Source organism: Trachypithecus francoisi, unplaced genomic scaffold, assembly GCF_009764315.1.
Source record: "Trachypithecus francoisi isolate TF-2019V2 unplaced genomic scaffold, Tfra_2.0 Lachesis_group1, whole genome shotgun sequence".
Taxonomy (NCBI): domain Eukaryota; kingdom Metazoa; phylum Chordata; class Mammalia; order Primates; family Cercopithecidae; genus Trachypithecus; species Trachypithecus francoisi.
Genome location: NW_022681454.1, coordinates 40631811 through 40657797, shown reverse-complemented (window position 1 = coordinate 40657797; position 25987 = coordinate 40631811). Strand labels below are relative to the sequence as shown.

General features: G+C 42.9%; 1 protein-coding gene across 1 annotated transcript in view; it reads right to left on the bottom strand.

Moving 5' to 3' along the window:
• The window catches only part of NSUN7 (NOP2/Sun RNA methyltransferase family member 7), a 57825-nt gene extending 42743 nt beyond the window's left edge, over nt 1–15082 (bottom strand). The window contains exons 1-4 of the mRNA XM_033214065.1: nt 14977–15082; nt 14282–14670; nt 3596–3654; nt 3115–3245 (exon numbers count right to left, since the gene is read on the bottom strand). Of these exons, the coding sequence (XP_033069956.1) occupies nt 3115–3245; nt 3596–3654; nt 14282–14579 (488 nt within the window). The 5' untranslated portion in view covers nt 14580–14670; nt 14977–15082. The remainder of the gene's footprint in view (nt 1–3114; nt 3246–3595; nt 3655–14281; nt 14671–14976) is intronic.
• Nucleotides 15083–25987: the final 10905 nt, after the last annotated feature.

Genomic DNA, 25987 nt, shown 5'->3' with positions numbered 1-25987 from the left:
TCCTTGAGTTGTATGAGATATCCTAGCATCTGTATTTTCCATTTTTGCTCAAGCTAACTGAAGATGGCTTCAATTACTTGAAAGCTAAGAAGACTCTTGAGTAAATACTGTGGCATCTTTGTACATGTATTTTCTCAGAAATGTGCTACTATTCTTCTCCACAATTCAATCACTAAACATACACATTTCTCCTACAGTATATTATGAATTCAGTATAACGTGAATTGAGTACAATATGACTGATTAGGAATAAGATTCCTAAATTAATTCCTAGCAATAAGATTTGCAATGCATAAAATTCTATTGGTTTGGGTATGGGAAAAAACAATTGTACTGACAACAATGTAACCAGAATATGTGTTAAGGCAGGTGGTAGCATGATGTGAATTATGGGAATGGGGAAGATCTGGGGAATCAGAAATCCTTAGACATTAATATCTTCTGGTTCCTCTGACCTCTTAAACCAGGTCCTTTGCTTGTCCTACTCCTACTTTCCTTGCCAGCATCCTCAGCTAAAGTCTTCTTCTGATGAAACCAGTGTAATCTTTCTTACTTGGTTAGAGCCTTGTGGGTTTCTTGGTTGATTCAGCATAACCCCAGCTCTCATCTCTCCCTCTGAGACTAAGTTCAGACATGAAAGTCCCCTAAATCCTGACTATGTCAAACAGAAACTAGGAGAAGCACAGGGAAACCGAAACTCAGAGCCTGTCCCATAGCATATTGCTCCACCAAGTTTCCTCTGAATGCCCATCCTGGGAGTCAGGCTACCCAATACTGGTACTACCAATAAGGTGGTTTCCCCCAAACCCAAAGTAAACAGGCACAAGATCCTTACTTATTTAACACAGAGAGTACATATATCTGATTGCTTTTGCTCTTCTCCATCCCATGATTTATCATGGCTATGACACTGACATGAGATATGACTATGTTCTAAACTTCCAGAGTACCTCAGCCAAGCCTCACTATGCTAAGTGGAAGGAATGCTAGCATATAAATGGTTGAAGTTTGGACTCTGGAGTCATTCCTGAGTGTGAATTCTGGCTACTCCCCTTTCCAGCTCTGTGGCATTAAACAGTCCCTTTAACTCAGCAGTCTTGAACCTTTTTGGTACCAGGGAACAGTTTCGTGGAAGACAATTTTTCCATGAACTGGGGGAAGGTGGAGGGAATGGTTTCAGGATGAAACTGTTCCACCTCAGATCATCAAGCATTAGATGATCTCATAAGGATCATCTAATTAGATGAATCCTTAGATTCTCATACGGAGCATGCAACCTAGATCCCTATGCAGTTCACAATCAGGTTCACACTCCTATGAGAATCTAATGCTGCTGCTAATCTGACAGATGGTAGAGCTCAGGTGGTCATGCTCATTCACCTGCCACTCACCTCGTGCTGTGCTGCCCAGTTCCTAACAGGCCACAGACAGGTACTGGTCTGCAGCCCTGGGGTTGGGGACCCCTGCTTTAACTTGTCTGTTCCTCATTTTTCCCATGTGTAAAATTACAGGTTGGTAACAGTAACCAGTGCATAAAGTTGTTACATAAAGAGCTTCTTAGAACAGTGCCTGATACATATTAAGTGCTCAATAAGTGTAAGCTATTCTTATCATTACTCTATTACCTGAGTCTTCTGGTCTCAGCCTTCAATAATTTAAATAAACTGCTTAAATTTCCTATAAAATCAGACATACTGACAATTGTTGACAGTGACAATCAGATTATTCACTAAGCCAAAATCTTCTTACAAGATTGTTGTCGTTGCTATATTGTACTTTCTATTAAAGTTCAACAACATAGTACTAAAAGCTGTAATCAACAGTGTCTTAGTTCATTTTGCACTGCTATAACAAAATACCTGAGACCAGCTAATTTATAAAGAACAGAAGTTTATTTTCTCATAGTTCTGGAGGCTGAGAAGTCCAAAATCAAGGTGCTGGCATGTGGTGAGGGCCTTCTTGCTGCATCATCAAATGGTGGAACACAGAAGGGCAAAAGCACAAGAGAGCAAGCTCACCTCACAAGCCCTTTTGATAATAGCATTAATCTATTCATGAGGCTGAAATCTTCATGACCTAAACACTTCTCATTAGGCCCCAACTCCCAACATTGTCATACTGAGGATTAAGTTTCCAATACATGAATTCTGGGGGACACATTCAAACCATAGCAAACAGTAACACTTAACATTTACTGACCAATTTACTTTATGTCTGGTTCTAACTAAGCATTTTCATGCATTAATTGAATTCATTATCCCATCTATGCTTTGAGGTAGAAGCTTCTTATTTTCATGGTAGACTTCTGCTGATATTTAAGATAAAAAGAAAATAAATTTAAGATGTTAGTTTGTTCTTAAGTAGAATTTTTTTTCTTTACTTTGGAAAAATAGTTGATTCTTGTCTACTGTTGGAATTTTCTCATTTGACTCATGTTAGAGGTTTTCTTTTTTTTTTAACAAAGCTATAAATAAAGTGAACTAAGCAATTACTAGCTGTTTCAAATACAGTTGAATTTATGTGCTAAAAATTATTGGGAATTTTTAATGATTTCTCACATGCTTACACACTGGATCTTGTAATTCAAGCTTTGAAAAACATTCATTTTAGGCCGGGCGCGGTGGCTCAAGCCTGTAATCCCAGCACTTTGGGAGGCCGAGACGGGCGGATCACAAGGTCAGGAGATCGAGACCATCCTGGCTCACACGGTGAAACCCCGTCTCTACTAAAAGATACAAAAAACCTAGCCGGGCGAGGTGGCGGGCGCCTGTAGTCCCAGCTACTCCGAGGCTGAGGCAGGAGAATGGCGTAAACCCGGAGGCGGAGCTTGCAGTGAGCTGAGATCCGGCCACTGCACTCCAGTCCGGGCGACAGAGCGAGACTCCGTCTCAAAAAAAAAAAAAAAAAAAAAAAAAAAAAAAAAAAACATTCATTTTAAACAAAATACTTAAACTGTTCAAGACTGTCTGTAAAGGAATTCAAGAAATTTATGAATTTTTATATTTTTCTCTATCAAATTTAACTCTTCTCTATACATTATACTGTATGTAATTTTACCAATAAAAATGCTAATGTAGGTTTCATATAAAACATTTTTTTCACTTTTACGATTACCTGCTAAGAAGGTTCTCTACTTCTTGAACTTCTGATATGGACTCTTCATTATCAGAAAGGACACGAGTTTGAAATTTTCTATCTTGGAAATCATACAGCATCACAATAATAAGACTGCTCAAATGATCTGGCTATCAAGGGAAAACATATATAAAGAAAAGTATACAAAAAATATCTAACCAGCAATATTTTCCATTCCATTATTTTTCATAACAGAGCAGGAATATGACTATTTTTACATAGTCTGATTGGATTTGGAGACAGGGAAGGTCTTCAAGATAGAAAAAAATCCAGAAAAAAAAAACTTTCAAAAGAGATAGTTTTTGGTATGTTCACCAAAATGAATGATATTAGAAGTCGAAAAGAATCTATATTTAAGAGGCTTCAATATTCAGCAAACTATTTCAATCTAAAGGCTTTAAAACACTTTCTTTTAAAAAAAAATCATGAAACGATGTAATTCTAAAACTTATCTACTTACTATTGTGGTACTTGGGAAGATACAGCTGTCTATCAATATAGTTTCCAAAATATCTTGATCTGCAAGACAAGGGAAAGGCCTATCACCGAAAATACAAAGTGAAAAATGAAAACTCTGGAATCAAAATATACTATAATAATGCCATAAAATACATTTACTTTCATATCTAAAATATACCTCAATTCTAGATAATGACTTAAATTACAACGACATGATAAATTTTTATAATCTTTATGAATGCTGGACCCTTATGACCTAGGGTCCGCAAGGAATCATAGTCAAAGAAGCATTATCTGAATAGTCAAAGCAGTAATAAAAGGATTCCAACCTTTAATGTATGGCCTTTGAAAAACTTTAAAGAGGATCTAATTAATAATGTTGAGCAACAGTTTTCTTATTCTTTTTATTATTGCTGGATTTGATTTGCTAAATTTTTTGCTTTTGTTTTGTTTGTTTTTAAGACAGAGTCTTGCTCTGTCATCTAGGCTGGAGTACAATGGTACGATCTCAGCTCACTGCAACGTCCGCCTCCCAGGTTCAAGCAATCCTGCCTCAGCCTCCAGAGTAGCTGGGACTACAGGTATGCATCACCACACCTGGCTAATTTTTGTGTTTTTTGTAGAGATGGCATTTCACCCTGTTAGCCAGGCTGGTCTCAAACTCCTGACCTCAGGTGATCCACCCGCCTAGGCCTCCCAAAGTGCTGGGATTACAAGCATGAGCCACCATAACCGGCTGCTAATATTTTATTTAAAATTTTTGTTGTATGTTTATGTTCATCAGGGATGTTGGTCTATAATTTTCTTTTCTTGTAATAGCCTTGTCAGTGTTGGTATCAGAGTTTTGTAGCCTATGAGTGGAAACTGTTCTCTCTTCCTCTAATCTCTCAGAGTTTGTGTTAGATTGGTATTATTTCTTAACTATTCAGTCAAACTCAATAGTGAAGACATTGATGTGATGACATTTAATCTAAGACCCAAATGACACGGAGTTAGCCATGTGAATATCTAGGAAGGGACAGCACTCCAGGCAGAGGTTATGATAATTGCAAAGGCGGTTAAGAGGAAACAAATGGACATATTTAAAAACTTCCACAGGGAACACCAGTGTTCTTTTTGTTACAACTACTTAAACTATATATACATCATATAACAAAGGTTTTATTTTATTTATTTATTTATCAGACGGAGTCTCACTCTATCACACCGGTTGGAGTGCAGTGGTGTAATCTCGGTTCACTACAACCTCCGCCTCCTGGGTTCAAATGATTCTCCTGTCTCAGCCTACTAAGCAGCTAGGATTACAGGTCTGCATCACAGCATCACAGCTAATTTTTGTATTTTTAGTAGAGACAGGGTTTCACCATGTTGGCCAGGCTGGTGTCGAACTCCTGACCTCAGGTGATCTGCCCACCTCGGCCTCCCAAAGTGCTGGGATTAGAGGCGTGAGCCACCATTCCCGGCATATAACAAATGCTTTAATCAGTTGAACAGACAGGTAGGCCTGCCTAGCTTCAATTTATTCAACATTTATGGAAAACATAGTATAACTAAGGTATAAATTGAATTTATACCTTGAATTTGAATTCGTGAATTTTCTTTTTTTTTCTGAGACAGAGTCTTGCTGTGCTGAGACAGAGTCAGGCTGGAGGGCAATGGTGCTATCACAGCTCACTGCAACCTCCACCTCCTGGGCTCAAGCAACTCTCCTGCCTCAGTCTCCCAAGTTGCTGGGACTACAGGTGTGTGGCACCACACCTGGCTAATTTTTGTATTTTTTACTTTTTTCTTGTTTTTATTTTTACTTTTTTTTTTTTTTTAATTATTCTTGTATTTTTTGTAGAGATGGGTTTTTGCCATGTTGGCTAAGTTGATCTCGAACTCCTGGCCTCAAGTGATCTGCACACTTTGGCTTCCCAGGCATGAGCCACCATGCCTGGCCTAAATTTCATTTTTCATTTGGGAGATAGGAAAACTAAAAAGAAGTGACTAATTTGGGAGCACAGACTCCAATTTTCCCACAGAAATCCTCTGGGAATCGTTATCCACATTCTAGCCACAATTTTGTACTTCACAAGGTAATTATCCCTTAAAAGGAAATGAAGTTTACAGTTTCACATCCTTAGTTCTTTCAAACCAATTCCCATCTACTTCATACTTTTTGTACAGTATTAGAAGAAAGAAGGACTTCTAACTTGGCAGATCTCTTTGATGCTGGACTCCTAAGAAATAGAAGAAACTGGTGGGGTGTGGTGGCTCACGACTGTAATCCCAGCACTTTGGGAGGCTGAGGCAGGTGGATCACTTGAGGTCAGGAGTTCAAGGCCAGTCTGGCTAACATGGTGAAACCCAGTTTCTACTAAAAATACAAAAAATTATCCGGGCATAGTGGCGCACCTGTAATCCCACCTACTTGGGAGGCTGAGGCAAGAGAATCTCTTGAACCTGGGAGGCAGAGGTTGCAGTGAGCCTAGATCGTGACACTGCACTCTGGCTTGGGCAACAAGAGCAAAACTCTGTCTCAAAAAAAAAGGCAGGATGAACGAAAAGAGAACGGAACATCCTTTTCCCAATATTGCAGTTTTTCCCCCTAGGGCTCTTGTTAAAACCAGTATCACCTTTGGGATGCCTTTGATATTGTGCAGAATGCATTACTTTTGTGTATATATATAATTTTACCTTCTCACATAGTAATATCAACATGAATAACTGTATACTTTATACAGATGCTCCTTGCCTTATGATGGGGTTATATCCTGATAAACCCATCATAAGTTAAAAATATTGTATATCAAAAATGCATGAAATACATCTATCCTACCAAACATCATAGTTCAGCTTAGGCTATCTTAAACACATTCGGAACACTTACATAGGCCTGTAGCTGGGCAAAATTATCCAACACAAAGCCTATTTTATAATAAAGTGCTGACCATCTCGTGTAACTTATTTATTTGTTTATTTATTTATTGAGACAGAGTCTCGCTCTGTCACCCAGGCTGGAGTACAGTGGTGCGATCTTGGCTCACCACAACCTCTGCCTCCCGAGTTCAAGCAATTCTCCTGCCTCAGTCTCCTGAGTAGCTGGGACTACAGGCACCCGCCATCATGCCCAGCTATTTTTTGTATTTTTAGTAGAGACAGGGTTTCACCATATTGGCCAGGCTAGTCTCAAACTCCTGACCTTGTGATCCGCCCACCTCGGCCTCCCAAAGTGCTCGGATTACATGGGTGAGGCACTGCGCTCAGACCTTTTTTGTTTATTTTTATGTAACTTATTAAATACTGAAAGTAAAACACAGAATGGTTGTATGGGTACTCAAAGTATGGTTTCTACTGAAAGTGTATAGCTTTTACATCATGTTAAGTGGAAAAATTATAAGGACCCCCATCATAAACTGGGGACTGTGTATATATTTTCTATGTGCTTGACAATGTTCTAAGTGCATTTCATATATTAATTCATTTAATCTCCATAACAACCATAAAAATTAGGTTATTTCATAGGAAATGGGGCACAGCACAGTTAAGTAATATGTTCATAGTCACATAGCAAGGAGTCAAACCCAGGCAGTCTGGGACCAAAGTACATGCACTTCACCAAACATTATGCTGCCTTCCTCTTATTATTATTATGACAAACCAGAGTAACCAAATACACCACAGTGATAATGCCTAATTTAGGTTATCAGGACTTCCTTGAAAGTTGCAAGTATGCGTATTCTAGAATTCAGCCCGATAACTCCAATTATCTCTCCCTCTCCCCACTAATCAAAGCTTCTCTTCAGTCTGCTTCAGAGATCTCTTAACCACCATTTTACATGTTTCCATGTGGAGGGCCTTACCCTAGAGAAACACCTTAACTCTCTCTCTACCCTTTCTTACTACTCCTCATGAAAGAAAAATTGGGTTTATTAGACAGGTGAAATTGGGAGAAGGAACTGGGGCATCGCTTTCCCTCTTCCCACTCAGCAGGCCTGGGTGGCCAAACTCTGGACATTCTAAAGAAAGGGTTGGCCTTTGACTAGTTCCTAGGAGATAACCTCTAAGTTCTTAGACTATCTTGTCTGATAAAGGTACCTTTTTTTTTCTTTTTTTTCCTGGGGTCCTAGACCACACAGTATCAGCTTGGCCTCTGAAGAAGCTAGAGATTGAATAACTAAGGTCAGCCACATGACTGCAGCTTGTCTATGAGACTGACCCCCAATAAAAATGCTAAACAAACAGCAAGGCTCAGCTGAGCTTCGCTAGTTGGCAATGCTTCATTCATGTTGCCATTTATCACTGGTAGGAGAATTAAGCACTCTCCATAGACCACTCTGGGAAAGAAAAATAGGAAGCTTGCGTCTAGTCTCTCCTGGATTCTGCCCTATGTACCTTTACTTGTTGCTGATTTTAATCTGTCCTTTCAGTGTGATAAACTATAACCATAAGTATAACAGCTTTGCTGAGCTCTGTCAGTCCTTGTAGCAAATCATTGAATCTGGAGGTGGTCTTAGGAACCCCTGACTACAATTACTAATTCTCAAAAGCTATAACCAAACCATATGTTAAGCATTTACTAAGTTTTTCACTGACAGATTATATGATTCTGAAATCACCAGGTTAATGCTACAATCTGTTCCTAGATTCGAAGTTCAACAACAATACAAACCTAGAGAAGGTGGAGAAAGCCAGGAAAAAGATCAGCAATTTCAGGGATATCTCTTTCTCCAAGTTTTTGTTTGTTTGTTTGTTCATTTCTTTAAAGAAAAAATTAGCCAGGTTTTTATTTTTTTTTTAATTTTTCGGCTGGGCACAGTGGCTCAAGCCTGTAATCGCAGCACTTTGGGAGGCCAAGGCAGGCGGATCACGAGGTCAGGAGATCGAGACCATCCTGGCTAACACGCTGAAACCCCAACTGTACTAAAAACACAAAAAACTAGCTGGGCATGCTGGCGGAAACCTGTAGTCCCAGCTACTAGGGAGGCTGAGGCAGGAGAATCACTTGAACCAAGGAAGAAGAGGTTACAGTGAGCCAAGATCGTGCCACTGCACTCTAGCCTGGGAGACAGAGCAAGGCTCCATCTCAAAAAAAAACAAAAAACAAAAAAACAAAAATCTTGTTCCTTGAAACACACCGAGATTCTTCCAAAAAATAAATTGGCAGCCAGGCGTGGTGGCTCACACCTGTAATCCCAGCACTTTGTAAGGCTGAGGCAGGTGGATCACAAGGTCTGGAGATTGAGACCATCCTGGCTAACATGGTGAAAGCCCGTCTCTACTTAAAATACAAAAAACTTAGCCGGGCGTGGTGGCGGGCGCCTGTAGTCCCAGCTACTCAGGAGGCTGAGGCAGGAGAATGGCATGAACCCAGGAGGCGGAGCGTGCAGTGAGCTGAGATCGCACCACTGCACTCCAGCTTGGGCAACAGAGCGAGACTCCATCATAAATAAATAAATAAATAAATAAATAAATAAATAGACTACTAGCACTGTACTGCTTTGACAAAACTCTAAATAGGAATAGGCTACTTTTCATTAGTAATTCTACTTTCGTTAGCAGAAAATTGACCTTGGGCCTATTTGGTAAAGCAGAAATAATGGCACTCTTCATTTCAAAAAACATTTTATGGAGCCCTTTAAGTCTTTAAAAGGTTAATCAGATAAATATACTTCCTGCCTTGAAAGACCTTATATACAATGAAGGACATCAACAAAGGAACAAGCAATAAAGCTGAAAAGCATAAGACACAACCAAAGGAATACAGGTACCGTTTGTATAATTAAGAGATTTTCTGTTATTGTTTTTCTTCTCCTACTTCCTTAAATATTATGGTAATGTGATTTAATTACCTGTTCACAAATTCACAAACAAAAGGGACCATTACTCAAGCTCTCTTTAATTTTCACAATAACCTTTGCAGTTTTACAGCTCCTATAAAATCTTAGGGAAGAAATTCTGAGTTTTCTTACCTGAACCATTATTCCTTGAACTTATACTGTATAAGCCAGACGTAAGTTTACAAAATATCACATGTGAAAGTATTGACAGAACACTGGTAATACAGAAGATAAAAGTGAAATGCATAAAAGCCTCCAATATTTTAAAAGTAAAATAGCAGATGGCCTGTTGTGGTGGCTCACATTTGTAATCGCAGCAATTTGGGAGGACAAGGTGGGCGGATTACCTGAGGTCAGGAGTTCAAGACCAGCCTGGCCAACATGGTGAAACCCCCATCTGCACTAAAAATACAAAGATTAGCTGGGCATGGTGGCAGGCACCTGTAATCCCAGCTACTTGGAAGGCCGAGGCAGGGAATCACTTGAACCCAGGAGGCTGAGGTTGCACTGAACCGAGATTGTACGATTGACTGCACTCCAGCCTGGGTGACAGAGCAAGACTCTGTCTCAAAAAAAAAAAAAAAAAAAAAAAAAAGGAAAATAGCAGGCTCCTAATTATCTTGGAAAACCCACTACATAAAATTCTGATTTTATTCTATTTGCACATTCAAGAATTATTGATAATTTAAAGCAAGACCATTGTATTAGTCCGTTTTTATGCTGCTGATAAAGATATACCTGAGACTGGGGAATTTACAAAAGACAGCGGTTTAATGGACTTACAGTTCCACATGGCTGGGGAGGCCTCACAATCATGGCAGAAGGTGAAAGGCATGTCTCATATGGCGGCAGACAAGGGAAGAGAGCTTGTAGAGGGATACTACCCCTTATAGAACCATCAGATCTCATGACACTTATTCACTATCATGAGAACAGTACAAGAAAGACCTGTCCCCATGATTCAATTACCTCCCACCAGGTCCCTCCCACAATACGTGGGAATTTAAGATGAGATTTGGGTGAGGACACAGCCAAAACATATCAACCGTATTATTATAAGAAAAAATATATTTAACAAGTAAACAATACCATTTTACCTTATAATTTGAACTTATAAAAATGAACGTTTCAAGAAAAGAAGTTTTGTAAAGGTCTATAACAATTTATTTGAATGGGATTTCTGTGTCATTAAGAAAGATCACAGCACTTTGGGAGGCCAAGGCAGGTGGATCACGAGGTCAGGAGTTCAAGACCAGGCTTGCCAAGATGGTGAAGCCCCATCTCTACTAAAAATACAAAAATTAGGCCGGGCACGATGGCTCACGCCTGTAATCCCAGCACTTTGGGAGGCCGAGACGGGCGGATCACGAGGTCACGAGATCGAGACCATCGTGGCTAACACGGTGAAACCCCGTCTCTACTAAAAATACAAAAACTAGCCGGGCGCGGTGACAGGCACCTGTAGTCCCAGCTACACGGGAGGCTGAGGCAGGAGAATGGCGAGAACCCGGGAGGCGGAGCTTGCAGTGAGTGGAGATCGCCGCCACTGCACTCCAGCCTGGGCGACAGACCGAGACTCCACCGCAAAAAAAATAAAAAATAAATAAATAAATTAGCCAGGCGTGGTGGTGGGTGCCACTTGGGAGCTACTTGGGAGACTGGGGCAGAGAAGTGCTTGAACCTGGGTGGTGGAGGTTGCAGTGAGCCTAGATCGTGCCACTGCACTCCAGCCTGGGTGACAGAGTTAGACTCCATCCCAAAAAAAGAAAAAAGAAAGAAAGATAAAACAATCACAATATCTTTCATAAAATAGAAAATAGGATGGAGAGGACAAAAACAATCTATCACACATATCAGTTTAATCCAATCATTTAGTTAATGCATTAATTTTATATGGAATTATAATTCAGGCTTTTTTTTTTTTTTTTTTTTTGAGACGGAGTCTCCCTCTGTCGCCCGGGCTGGAGTGCAGTGGCCGGATCTCAGCTCACTGCAAGCTCCGCCTCCCGGGTTCACGCCATTCTCCTGCCTCAGTCTCCCGAGTAGCTGGGACTACAGGCGCCCGCCACCTCGCCCGGCTAGTTTTTTGTATTTTTTTAGTAGAGACGGGGTTTCACCGGGTTAGCCAGGATGGTCTCGATCTCCTGACCTCGTGATCCGCCCGCCTCAGCCTCCCAAAGTACTGGGATTACAGGCTTGAGCCACCGCGCCCGGCCAATTCAGGCTTTTCTTATTGAGTACTAAAGGTAATACTCAATATTCTATTAGGAGAACAAATTGCCTAGAATTCTAGAATTAACATTAAATGCCAATTAATCAACGCAGCTGCCCAGTCCGCATTTCATTGTTGCTAGAAAAAAAGTATAAAAATGAACGTTCATCTGATTCATTACATGAAATGCAACACTTTGGTTGGGGAAGAGAGGAAGAAGAGGGATGAAACAAAATCTCAAAGATTAAACTGGAGGAGGAAGAATGGTTAAGACAGACTTAAACGGAAAAGAAAAATTACTGAACAGGAGAAAACAAAGAAACGAAAAATAAAGAGAAGTTGTTTCACATCATACAAATTTTTCTCCATGACAAATTGCTGACTTCAGAGTTAAGCTACATTATCTCTGCAGACAACCAAAAATATATATTCCTATCTAAATAATCAGTGAGACATTTTAATTCAACTGAGCATTTTTTTTTTTTTTAATTTTTAAAAATAGAGATGGGGGCAGGGCAGGGTGGCTCACACTTGTAATCCCAGCACTTTGGGAGGCCCAAGTGGGCGGATCACAAGGTCAGGAGATCGAGACCATCCCGCTAACACGGTGAAACCCCATCTCTACTAAAAGTACAAAAAATTAGCTGGGCATGGTGGCGGGCACCTGTAGTCCCAGCTACTCGGGAGGCTGAGGCAGGAGAATGGCGTGAACCCAGGAGGCGGAGCTTGCAGTGAGCCAAGATTGCGCCACTGCACACCAGCCTGGGCGACAGAGCGAGACTCTGTCTCAAAAAAATAAAAAATAGAAATAAAATTAGAGATGGGGGTCTTGCTATGTTGTCCAGGTTTGTCTTGAACTCCTGAACTCCAAGCAATCCTCCCACCTCCGCCTCCCAAAGTACTGGGATTACAAGTGTAAGCCACTGCGCGTGGCTGAACTGAGTAATTAACTGCCTCCTATGAACAAGGATGTACAAGGCTCATTAAGTACTAAGAAAATCATGCAAAAGAGTGTTGCCCTTTTTGAGGTGTCTCTTCTGCTCTGCTCATCATTTTGGCCATGCTGCTAATATTCTAAACATTTCTGGAACTTCTTTTTGGAACTACATTCAGTCAGTTTACAAACCAACATAAAGTTTTTAGTCACAGCTAGTACTAAAACAAACAACTTCAGGCCTTTTGACTGCTGTCCTCATAGTAACAATATTTGGTCATTTCCTAGTGTCAATTCCACATTTAGATTGATTTTTTTTTTTTTTTTTGACAGGGTCTTGCTCTGTCACCAGGTTAGAGTGCAATGACACCATCTTTTTTTTTTTTTTTTTTTTTTTGAGACGGAGTCTCGCTCTGTCGCCGGGGCTGGAGTGCAGTGGCCGGATCTCAGCTCACTGCAAGCTCCAAGCTCCGCCTCCCGGGTTTACGCCATTCTCCTGCCTCAGCCTCCCGAGTAGCTGGGACTACAGGCGCCGGCCACCTCGCCCGGCTAGCTTTTTGTATTTTTTAGTAGAGACGGGGTTTCACCGTGTTAGCCAGAAAGGTCTCGAACTCCTGACCTCTTGATCCGCCCGTCTCGGCGTCCCAAAGTGCTGGGATTACAGGCTTGAGCCACCGCGCCCGGCAGTGACACCATCTTGGCTCACTGCAACCTCTGCCTCCCAGGCTCAAGCGATCCTCCCATCTCAACATCCCAAGTATCTGGGACTACAGACATGAACAAGGAGGTACAAGGCTCATTAAGTACTAAGTACTAAGCCACCACACTGGGCTAATTTTTAAATTTTTTGTAGAGACGAGATCTCACTATGTGCCCAGGCTGGTCTTGAACGCCTGAGCTCAAACAATCCTCTCACCTTGGCCTCGAAAAGTGCTGGGATTACAGGCCTGAGCAACCACCCCTGGCCTCAGATTGATAACTAACCATCCTTGAGGGAATCTGTAACACTGAGTCTCAAACCCTGAAGGCAAATTCGAAAGGGAAGTTCTACTAAAGTTTGGCTCCTCCCATTAAAGCTATTAGCTACACGAATGGGATAGTCTTAATTGGGGTTGGTATAATTTTAACATTCATTTTTTAAATTTTGCACCTTTTCTTTTTATTCTGTCTCTGTTCCTCTCCCCATCCTCCTTTACTGGTTTTGTATTTGTGAAAGCTCATAAACTAAAATACCAAAAAAGATAAATACAGGGAATGGAAAGAAATACACAGCGAGGCCGGGCATGGTGGCTCATTGCCTGTAATCCCAGCACTTTGGGAGGCTGAAGCGGGAGGATCCCTTGAGGTTCAGAGTTTGAGACCAGCCCAGACAATAGAGACCCCCAACTCTACGGAGGAAAACAAACAAACAAACAAACAAATACAGGGAGAGGGAAATTATCATCGGAAGAAATTGTTTCCCTGTTCAATTTAATGACCGCACACTACACCGCTCTAAGGACAAAGCACAGTGCACAGCGAAATCTGCACTCCTGGGCTGGAAGAATTAGTTTCATTGGAACCCTAATTCCTTGACACTTGCAGTTAACCAAAGAGATGCACATGCCTAAAACCAAAACCTGGTGTGAATAAGGGGCAGGGAGGAGGAGGGCTGCATTCCCCAAATTCTCTCACTATTATTTTCTTTTAGTGTTGATCCTCCAGACTGGCACAACTCACATTTCAGGGCACTGAAGGCCAGCTCATAAGACAAACGCTGAAAGGACTGATCCTCAGACTCGGAGAAGGACCGCAGGGGTTCATTCCCATACTTGATTAAGAGTTTCTGTGCCGACTTTTCGATTCGAATACCCTGAAAAATGTTCGCTGCCATGACATAAACGGAGTCCGGATAGCCCGTTTTTTCGGGTGCACCAGCTGAGCTTTTCCCATCGGACAGAGCCAGAGAAGTGAGTTGGGAGATGATCTCGGGATCTTCTTCGTTCGAAAACTCCAGTTCGCCCGTGGAGTTCAGCATGTCTGCCCCTCGCCTGTCGTGAGTCCCTCGCCCTGGGGTTAGAATTCCGATGTTCCAGGAAATGGCTTTCCACGCATCTGCAGCATGGCCTCTGTGAAGAGAGAAGGTGATCGCAGTAAATCACTCTGCAGCACCCTTCCGGGTGGCCCCCTTCGCTGTGGCCTTAAAGACTAAGAGGGGACATTTCCTGGCCCATCTGAGTGTCCCAGACTTCGAGTCGGACAAGCAGCTCACGAAAGTTCCACACGCTCACTTAAAAAAAAAAAAAAAAAAAGGCGTCGAGGAGAGGTGCGGCGGCGGCGGCGGTAGAAGCGCCCCGAGGAGACCGGCGGCTTCCTCCAGAGCCCCGTTCGCGTCCCCATAGCCCAGTCACCGGCTCCCGGGACTCCTCCCTTACCCGAGGGCAGATGGTTCCCGGGGCTTCGGGGACGAAGACGCGGAGGCCGGCGTCGGTCACAGGCCCTCGGGAGCCCCGGGACTGTGGGGCGACGGCTGCTGCCCGCGAAGGCCGTTTGGCTCAAATGCAGCCACTCCCACTGGCCGGATTCGAGGCAGGGGGGTCGCGGCCTCTGACGCCCGGTTCGCTCCGGTGTGGTGAAGTTGTCTCGCCTGGCCTCGCGCGTGAGGCCTTCGCGGACTTGGCGGCGGAGAGGGGTGAGAGCGGAGCCCGGGATCTGGCGGGCTCAGGCGGAGGAAGACTCAGCCTCCCGAGTCTCTGGCAGTCGACCTGTCGGGGACCCGGTCTTCATGGCAACCGCGAGCGGAGGTGGGGCAGGGGGCGCGGCGCGCGGGCTGTTCCCGCGGGATTTGGCGGGTGCCGCCTGTCGCCGGGAGAGTCGCTCATCCCCCTGCGGGCGGGAACACCTGTTTCAGCCCCTCCGAGCCAGAGGCCTCTTGCACAGTTCCTGGACCTCACCGGGACTGAATGTGTGACCTTGGCTTTGTTTATAAACATTTGGGGATATTTTTGAGGTAGTCTGACGTAGTACCGTGGTTTTCAACTCACAAGTCCCTGAAGTCCCTGTTAAAAATACACATTCTTTAAAACATTTTTTAATATAGTAATAATATTTTTTGAGACATGGTCTTGCTCTGTCGCCCAGGCCGGAGTGCAGTGGCGCAATTTCGGCCCAACTGCAGCCTCCGCCTCCCCGATTCAAGTACTTCTCATGCCTCAGCCTCCCGAACAGCTGGGATTACAGGTGCCCGCCATGACACCCCGCTAATTTTTGTATTTTTCGTAAAGATGGCGTTTCACCATGTTCGTCAGGTTGGTCTCGGACTCCTGACCTCAAGCGATCCGCCTGCCTCGGCCTCCCAACGTGCTGGGATTACATGCGTGAGCCACCGCGCCCGGTATGTAATAATTTTTTTAAAATAACAGTGACGGGGTTCCCGTTATGCTGCCCAGGGTGTTCTCGAACTCCTGGGCTCAAGCAGTCCTCCCGCCTTGGCCTCCCAAAGTACTTGGATTTCAGGCGTGAACCACCGCCTCCAGCTGAAAAAAATCCTTGGAACCCATCCCAGAGATTTGAGTCTGTAAGACCCAGTAATTTGCATTTTCATCAGGTAACTCTGGCGATTCTAATGCAATCAGCCCAAATACCACAGTCTGAAAAACTCTGGTATAGTTGAAAGACAACTGGTCCTGATTCCACCTCTGCCTTTCCTCCTTAGGGATTTGCCCTTCTCTCCTTAGTCTAAGGCCATGTCCATTTCCAGCCAGTGGTTAGTGGGATAAAGGAGAAAGAGAGGGCAGTCCTTATTTTTCAATGACCTGAAAGGTGCACATATCACTTTGGCTCACATTTTATTGGTCAGAACTCAGTCATATAGCCAGCAACCAAGAGGCTGGTAAATGTGTCCAGCTAAAAATAAGGGAACTATTACTGTAGAAGGAGAGAATGGATAATGGGGAAAAAATTAGCAGTACAGAACTCTAACCCCGACCCCCTCTCTCAGAAATCCACCCACTTTCATTATCCCCAGAGTACGTTAAACGTTCCATAACATTTTATGTATACATGCATTCATTCATTCGTTTAACAAGTATATATTAAATTCTTGCTGTGTCCCTGGCATTGTGTTCAGCCCTACAAGTAAAAGAATGATGTATAGAAATGATCAGAGACCTGGCCGGGCGTGGTGGCTTACGCCTGTAATGCCAGCACTTTGGGAGGCCCAGGCGGGCAGATCACGAGGTCAGGAGATTGAGACCATTCTGGCTAACACGGTGAAACCCTGTCTCTACTGAAAATACAAAAAATTAGCCGGGCGTGGTGGCAGGCGCCTGTAGTCCCAGCTACTCAGGAGGCTGAGGCCAGAGAATGGCGTGAACCCAGGAGGCGGAGCTTGCAGTGAGCAGAGATTGCTGCCACTGCTCTCCAGCCTGGGTGAGAGTAAGACTCCATCTCAAAAAAAAAAAAAAAAAAAAAATCAGAGACCTTGCTCTCAAGAAATTAAAGATTGATATACTTGTATTTGGGTACCTTTTCATTTTTATTATAAATATTTGTGTACATACCTGTATTACCCCTCTTCTGCCATATTTCTATCCACACAACACACACACTCTAAAATAGTCTTGTTATATAGCTTTATCTTTTCATTTTTATTATATGTCTTTTTTATTCCCAGATGCTAGCAAAATATCACTCTCTTTCACATACATTCACAGAAGATTACAAATATGGAAGGCGTCTTAGAGGTCATGCTGTGTTTTATCATGCATCACCGAGTACACAGTACACTATGCAGAAAATGTGAGGCAATAGTTAGCTATAAACTTTGAAATATTGTCATTCAAAATATAATTTGAGGAGTTTCTTTTATTTAATAATAGTTCAATGTAAGTAACACTTCACTATATTGAAAACAAGATTTAATGAGTCTCTATCCCCAAGATAGAGCTTAGGCAAAGAATTGTTGGGTTAGCAAATTCTTGGTTACTATTTACTTTAATCATGTGTATAATTCTGCCTCCTTTCTTCTCACTCCTGGTTTATAGCCTCATTGTGGACTTAATGTATTTGAGGGGCGGGTCAGAGGAGAGCATATTAAATTTCAGTGAACACTGTAAAAAAGTAACCATAGAGACAGGCATATGAATTCAACTGTTGTGAAAGCAGGATAGTAAAAAAAAAAAAAAAAAAAAAAAATGTGGTTTTTGTGTAAGTTACACTCTGTAACATGACCAGAGCATTAAATCAGAGATGAGGAGAAAATCAAAAGTTACCTGAGGCTTTCTGCCAAAGGAAATTATGATTTTTCTTTCCCCAGGTGGTCGAGTATTTAAGATATTTGTAAATTAACATTCTTGCATTTGACTCAGAGTACTAGTATGTTAGGCACATGAATATTCAAAATACATCTGCTCACTTTCATCAGTTTGATCTAGACAATATAAAATGATGCCCAGTTCCACTGAAGCCTGTTACAGAAATATAAAAAGCGTAAGAAACATAAAGAATCTTAACTTATGTTCTTAAACACCAGGACTCCACTTCCAGTTATTGCTTCTTAGAAACAGTATGGTAAATTTTCTTTGCAACACCTTTTGCAGGTTCCCCTGTCACCTATCCTGGAGTGCAGTGGTGTGATCATAACTCACTGCAGCCTGGAACTCCTGATGGCTCAAGCAATCCTCCCGCCTCAGCCTCCTGAGTACCTGGGACAACAGGCATGCCACCACACCTAGCTAATTGTTTTGTACTTTTGTAGAGGTGGGGTCTCGCCATGTTACCCAGGCTGGTGTCCCCTGAGCTCAAGGAATCCTCCCACCTTGGCCTCCCAAAGTGCTGGGATTATAGGCATGAGTGACCATGTTCAGCCTTTAATTATTTTTGTTTTATAAAGTGTTTAATTATAGACCTAAGCTATATCCAGTTGAAACTCTGGGGACTAGGGCAAGCCATCAGGAGTGCTATTTGAGAATCATTAGGGCCTTGTGGGTTAGGTACATTTGGGGGCTGAATTATTCCATCCCCAGAGGATGAAAGGGAATAGATGCTCAAGAAAGCATCACTTGAGGTAGATGAACTTCGTTCTGTGATGCTGGGTGAAAGTTGGTATGGAGGAACACTTTACATATGCTAGAGAGTAGCGTTACTCAAGTATCCTCTTGACACTTAGCCAAAAGATTAGCCAAAGAGTCATAACCACTTGCAGAGGAGAAAAAAAAATATCTCCCTTAATTTGGAAGCAGAAGATTCAAAAACGATTCCTGAAGGGTGGGGCAAGTGTAGAAGAATGAAACTCCACACCATAGCAGTTCAGAGGCAGCACCATTAGAAAGAACACTCTTGAGATTTAGAAGCCAAAAATGGCAAGAGCAAATGAGGAGGAGTTTGAGTGACCTAGGATACAAGGAGAAAGAAGATTCAGGGCCAGGTGCGGTGGCTCACGCCTGTAATCCCAGCACTTTGGGAGGCCGAGGCAGGCGGATCTCCCAAGGTCAGGGGTTTGAGACCATCCTGACCAACATGGAGAAACCCCATCTCTACTAAAAATACAAAATTAGCCGGGCATGGTGGTGCATGCCTGTAATCCCAGCTACTCAGGAGGCTGAGGCAGGAGAATTGTTTGAACCTGGGAGGTGGGGGTTGCAGTGAGCCAAGATCGCGCCATTGCACTCCAGCCTGGGTAACAAGAGCGAAACTCCATCTCAAAAAACAAAACAAAACAAACACATTCAGAAGAGTTGTCATTCCAGGTCTTAATTACAATAGACAACCATTTGTAACAGATTCCAGCAACACAGTGTTTCCTGGAGTTAGTCACTCCAGCACTGCCTTCATGATTTTTTTTTTTTTTTTTTTTTGCCATATATACATATACAACCATTTATAGTGTTTACTCAATATTTTACTTTAAATCAGATTCACTTTCTTACTTAAATTGAAAACTAAAAATGGAAAGTCAGCATTATTTGCCATAAATGAAAGCAACCACCACAAAAGCAGAACAATATTATTAAATGCTAGCTAGAAAAGGTTGTGACAAGTCTCCAGGCTTGAGGTTGGTGGTTTTTTTTTTTTTTTTAAACTCCTTGAAGTACACAAAATCAGCTACAAACATTATGAAATACAAGTTACAGTTCTGTTTGCTCTATAGCATTGTAAAAATTACGAAACTCTCATCAAAATAGAAAACAAGGCCGGGCGCGGTGGCTCAAGCCTGTAATCCCAGCACTTTGGGAGGCCGAGACGGGCTGGGACTACAGGCACCCGCCACCTCGCCCGGCTAGTTTTTTGTATTTTTTTAGTAGAGACGGAGTGGTTCTTTATTAAAAAGGGAATGGACAGTGTCCGAGAGGCGTTAAACAGTGGTACAAAAAAGAGACTATATCCTTGTCAGAAGGGTTGAAAAAGCATTGTATAAAGCAGCTTTCTCACGGTGTGATTAAATGTTATTCAATGCCAAATCTGCATACTACTCAAATTGACTTGTTTTTCTAAGACCACCAGAGCGGGCACAAAAGAACCAGCGACTAGGCAAGTGTAGGAGCAAAACTGCAAGTTTATTTTGGTCACCTAGCTTCAGGGGAAGAAGGTGGGTGGGGAGAGGTCTGTGGGCCTCCGGCAAGTGAGGCCCACAGAGTCGCCCGTGTAGCTCTCCGACGGAGTTCCGACAGTCCCGACCGCAGTGGGGAAGCTGGGAAGTCCCTGCGTGGCATTCGTCCCGAGAGGCTTTTCTAGGAGTGGGAGGGCGATAGGCGGGGCACGGGCGTGTCGGGGGCGTTCCGCAGGTGCGACCAGGTAAATCTTGGTCTCTTCGGATAGACATCACCTGGCGCATGCCTAGTTGGTCTGCACCTTCCCAGGTCGCAGGCTGCATTTTCGCGCGCGCGGGAAAAGTTGGGAGGGGGGATGAAGAACCCGGAAGTGCACCATCTTGCCTCCGTTCATCCAAACACAAATCATCTCCCATACTGTCAGTGGTGCTGACCTCACACTTTGGGCCAAACACTGCATTGAGAAACTTGAATTCCACCAGGTGTGGTGGCTCACATCTGTAATCCCAGCACTTTGGGAGGCCGAGGCAGGCAGATCACTTGAGGTCAGGAGTTCAGGACCAGCCTGGCCAACATGGTGAAACATCTGTCTCTCCAAAAATCCAAAAATTAGCTGGGCATGGTGGCGTGTGCCTGTAATCCCAGCTACAGGGAGACTGAGGAAAGACAATCACTTGAATCCAAGAGGCAGAGGTTGCAGTGAGCCAAGATTGCGCCACTGCACTCCAGCCTGGGCAACAGAGCAAGACTCTATCTCAAAAAATAAAAAGAAACTTGAATTAAAGAGAGGAACAGGCTAGGCACAGTGGCTCACTCCTGTGACCCCAGTGCTTTGAAAGGCCAGGTTTAATGGGTCACTTATGGGCCAGGAGTTCTAGACCAGCCTGGGCGACTTAGCAAGTCTCCATCTCTACAAAAAATAAAGAAATTACCTGGTATGGTGGCACGTGCCTATAGTCCTAGCTCCTTGGAAGGCTGAGGTGGGAGGATGGCTTGAACCCAGGAGTTTGAGGTCACAGTGAGTTAGGATTGTGACACTGCACTCCAGCCTGGGCAACAGAGGGAGACTCTATCTCTTAGAAAAAATGCATTAAAAAAAAAAAATTTTTTAAAGAGAGTTAGAGGAATGGTACTTCCTCTGCAGCAAAGAGAGGAAATACAAGAAAATCAGAACTGGCAAAAAAAAAAAAAAAAAAAAATTGGAAAGTCTCATGTCACATATGAATTCAGCCCATTTATATGACACTGTCATAGTGGGAATTTTGAAACTAGAGAGACTCAGAGGACCTGATGTCTAGTTTTAATATTATCACCAATTAGTCGTAAACACCAGGCAAGTCTCTTCACTCTTTGTAGCTATTTCCTGATATGTTCAAGTCTATGATTTATTTACTAAGAAAATAGTGGGTGGAGAAGGATTTGAAGAGACTGAGAAGGATTGGCAGTCAATAGGAAAAAGTGATAGGAAGTCAAAAACAAAAATAAATGTTTTAGGTTGCTGAGCAACAATGAGGCCCTAGCTGGCATAGGCACAGTGTCACTAAAACACTCTGGAGGCACACATGGCTTGATGTGGTACAAAAAGATCTGTCCACACTTAGGACTTAATTAAGGAAGCAAGAATGAGTAAAAGTAAGAAATCAGTTTACCAAACATCATTAAAAGTATGTGAACACATGAATTAATAAACACATGCCTGATGCCAGGCTTAATACTAGTCTGGCAGAGATGGTGCCAATTAAAATGTTACTGTCGGTTAAAGTATACAAAGTGCTTATTGTATGTCATTGTTCTTGTTTTCTATTTTTTTTTTTTTTTTTTTTTGAGACGGAGTCTGGCTCTGTCGCCCAGGCTGGGGTGCAGTGGCCAGATCTCAGCTCACTGCAAGCTCTGCCTCCTGGGTTTACGCCATTCTCCTGCCTCAGCCTCCCAAGTAGCTAGAATTACAGGTGCCTGCCACCTCGCCCGGCTAGTTTTTTATATGTTTTTAGTAGAGACGGGGTTTCACCGTGTTAGCCAGGATGGTCTCGATCTCCTGACCTCGTGATCCGCCCGTCTCGGCCTCCCAAAGTGCTGGGATTACAGGCTTGAGCCACCGCGCCCGGCCTTGTTTTCTATTTTGATGAGAGTTTCGTAATTTTTACAATGCTATAGAGCAAACAGAACTGCAACTTGTATTTCATAATGTTTGTAGCTGATTTTGTGTACTTCAAGGAGTTTTAAAAAAAAAAAACTTTTCTCCTGAAATGTTATGGGGTAGCTTGTGCACCTTGTGCATACTCCTTCCTTATGACTTAACCAGCATGGATTATTATTATATCCTTTTCAGAAAATGGAGATAAACAGGTCGGGCATGGTGGCTCACTCCTGTAATCCCAGCACTTTGGGAGGCTGGGACGGGTGGATCACCTGAGGTCAAGAGTTCAAGGCCAGCCTGGCCAACATGGTGAAACCCCATCTCTACTAAAAATACAAAAAAAATTAGCCTGGCGTGGTGGTGCGTGTCTGTAATCCCACTTACTCAGGAGGCTGAGGCAGGAGAACCCCTTGAACCCAGGAGGCAGAGGTTTCAGTGAGCTGAGCTTGCCCCACTGTACTCCAATCTGGGTGACAAAAAGAAAAAAAAAAGAAAAAGAAAATGGAGATAAGTAGGCTGGTTGTGGTAGGTCACGCCAGTAATCCCAGCACTTTGGAAGGCCGAGGCCAGCGGATCACTTGAGGCCAGGAGTTTGAGACCAGCCTGGCCAACATGGCGAAACCCCCTCTCTACCAAAAACACAAAAAAATTAGCCAGGTGTGGTCATGCACGCCTGTAATCCCAACTACTCTGGAGGCTGAGGCACGAGAATTGCTTGAACCCAGGAGGTGGAAGTTATAATGAGCCGAGATCATACCACTGCACTCCAGCCTGGGCCACAGGGTGAGACCCCACCTCCAAAAAAAAAAAAAAAAAAACAGAGGGGAGAAGAAAGTGGCTGGTGAGGATTAAACAGGTTTTTTTTGTTTTGTTTTTTGTTTTTGAGACGGAGTCTTGCTGTGTTGCCCAGGCTGGAGTGCAGTGGTGCAATCTGAGTTCACTGCAAGCTCCGCCCCCGGGTTCACGCCATTCTCCTGCCTCAGTCTCCCGAGTAGCTGGGACTACAGGCGCCTGCCACCACGCCCGGCTAATTTTTTGTATTTTTAGTAGAGACGGTTAGCCAGGATGGTCTCGATCTGTGTTAGCCAGGATGGTCTCGATCTCCTGACCTCCTGATCCCCCCACCTCGGCTTCCCAAAGCACTGGGATTACAGGCGTGAGCCACCGCGCCCGGCCTAAACAGGTATTTTTTAATGGCAGAAGGAATAGCAGAAGGTCAATAAGATGAAGCTTCCTGAATTATGGTTCCTGGTCTTGGATTTTCATTCAATTTTTTACTCCCTTATTGCCATCCTTCACCTTCCAATACCTCACCATTGTTTACGATGTTCTTCCTTGTGACCAAATCTGAACAAAAAGAGGCTGAAGGTAACTGGTGAAGAAAGAAGACTAGTGATGAAATTCAATGGCTTTAAGAGTCAAAGTGTTTTCTGGAAAAGGGGATATTAATGTTGTCATCAGCTATCTTCCTAAGCCATTCCTGGGGCCATATTGATGTTTTGCTTCTGGGGAGTGATTTTGTAAATATATTACTCAATATAAAAGGTAATTTTTTCTAAAACTACCCCTAAAGACCTCATGACATGTTTGTTCTCTAGACTCAGTGGTCAGCATTGATGAATTTCATTTCTATCAAGGTTAAGGACATTAAAATCCAAGGACAAAAATATTTCTAGTCACTGAAAAACTCCGCAAGATGAATTTTTTTCTCCCTGTTTTATTTCATTCATACCTTTCATTCATTCATTCATACCTTTCATTCATTACATTATAGTAAGAGGTGACATAAATGAGGCAAGCAGCCTCAAGAAATTAAAATTTGTGAAGTTTTAATACCTATATTTTAAATTTTATACTGAAGCTGTATTTATAAGTTTTTGACAAAGGTCCATATAGTTAAACTTCTTTGGATATCTGTTTAATGTGTTTTCATTCTAATCTTTATTTTCTTCCTTCTGCTTTTTTCTAATTTCATTTGCTCATCTTTTTCTAGGTTCTTAAAGTGAAAAGTTAAGTTATTGATTTGATACCTTCTTTATTAATAGGCATTTACAACTGTAAATTCCTTCAGAGTACTGTTTCTATTGCAACCCATAAGTTTAGTATGTTCTATTTTAATTTTTATTCATCTCAAAGTATTTTATTGTTTCACTTGTGATTTCTTTTTTGACCCATTGGCTGTTTAGGGGAATATTACCTAATTTCCACATATCTCTTAATTTCTCAAATTTCATTGTATCATTGATTTCTAACTTCGTTCTGTTGTGTGTGAACGGTGAACATACTTTGCATGACTTTCATCCTTTTACATTTACTGAAGTTTGTTTTATGTCCCAACACACGGTCTATCCTGGAAAACATTCTGTGTATGGAATATGCAACAGAAGTATGCATATTCTGCTGTTGTGGGTGAAGTGTCCTATAGATGTCTGTTGGGTCTAGTTAGATTATAGTGGTTTTTTTTTTTTTTTTTTTTTTTTTTGAGACGGAGTCTTGCTCTGCCGCCCAGGCTGGAGTGCAGTGGCCGGCTCTCAGCTCACTGCAAGCTCCGCCTCCCGGGTTCACGCCATTCTCCTGTCTCAGCCTCCCGAGTAGCTGGGACTACAGGCGCCCGCCTCGTCGCCCGGCTAGTTTTTTGTATTTTTTAGTAGAGACGGGGTTTCACCGTATTAGCCAGGATGGTCTCGATCTCCTGACCTCGTGATCCGCCCGTCTCGGCCTCCCAAAGTGCTGGGATTACAGGCTTGAGCCACCGCGCCCGGCCGATTATAGTGTTAATCAAGGCTTCTCTTTCCTTTCTGATCTCTGTCAAATTGTTCTATTTATTACTGAAAGTGAGGCATTGAAATCTCCAACTATTATGTTGAATTGTCTATTTCTCTAATTCTGTCAGTCTTTGTTTTATATATTTGGAACTCTTTGGCAGGTGTATTATGTTTATAATTGCTATGTCTTCCTGACAGATCAAACCCTTTTATTATTACAAAAAAAAAAATTGTTTTTTGAGATGGAGTTTCGTTCTTGTTGTCCAGGCTGGAGTGCAATGGCATGGTCTCAGCTCACTGCAACCTCCACTTCCCTGGTTCCAGTGATTCTCCTGCCTCAGCTTCCCAAGTAGCTGGAATTACAGGCGCCCACCACTATGCCCAGTTAATTTTTGTATTTTTAGTAGAGATGGGGTTTCACCATGTTGGTCAGGCTGGTCTCGCACTCCTGACCTCAGGTGACCCACCTGCCTCGGCCTCCCAAAGTGCTGGGATTACAGGCATGAGCCACGGAGCCTGACCAGATATTAATATTAACTCAAAATATTCTAAGACAATAAGGGCATGCAGTTACATCATCATTAGGGCTCTGTTTAAATGATAAGAAAGGGCCGGGCAGCCAGACGCAATGGTTCACGCCCATAATCCCAACACTTTGGGAGGCCGAGGCAGGCGTATCACCTGAGGTCAGGAGTTCGAAACCAGCCTGACCAACATGGAGAAACCCTGTCTCTACCAAAAATACAAAATTAGCTGAGTGTGGTGGCACATGCCTGTAATCCCAGCTACTTGGGAGGCTAAGGCAGGAGAATCACTTGAACCCGGGAGACGAAGGTTGCAGTGAACTAAGATCACGCCATTGCACTCCAGCCTGGGCAACAAGAGCGAAACTCCATCTCAAAAGAAGGGAAGGGAAGGGAAGGGAAGGGAGAAGGAAAGGGGAGAAGGAAAAGGAGAAGGAAAGGAAGGAAGAGAAGGAAGGAAGGAAAGGAAG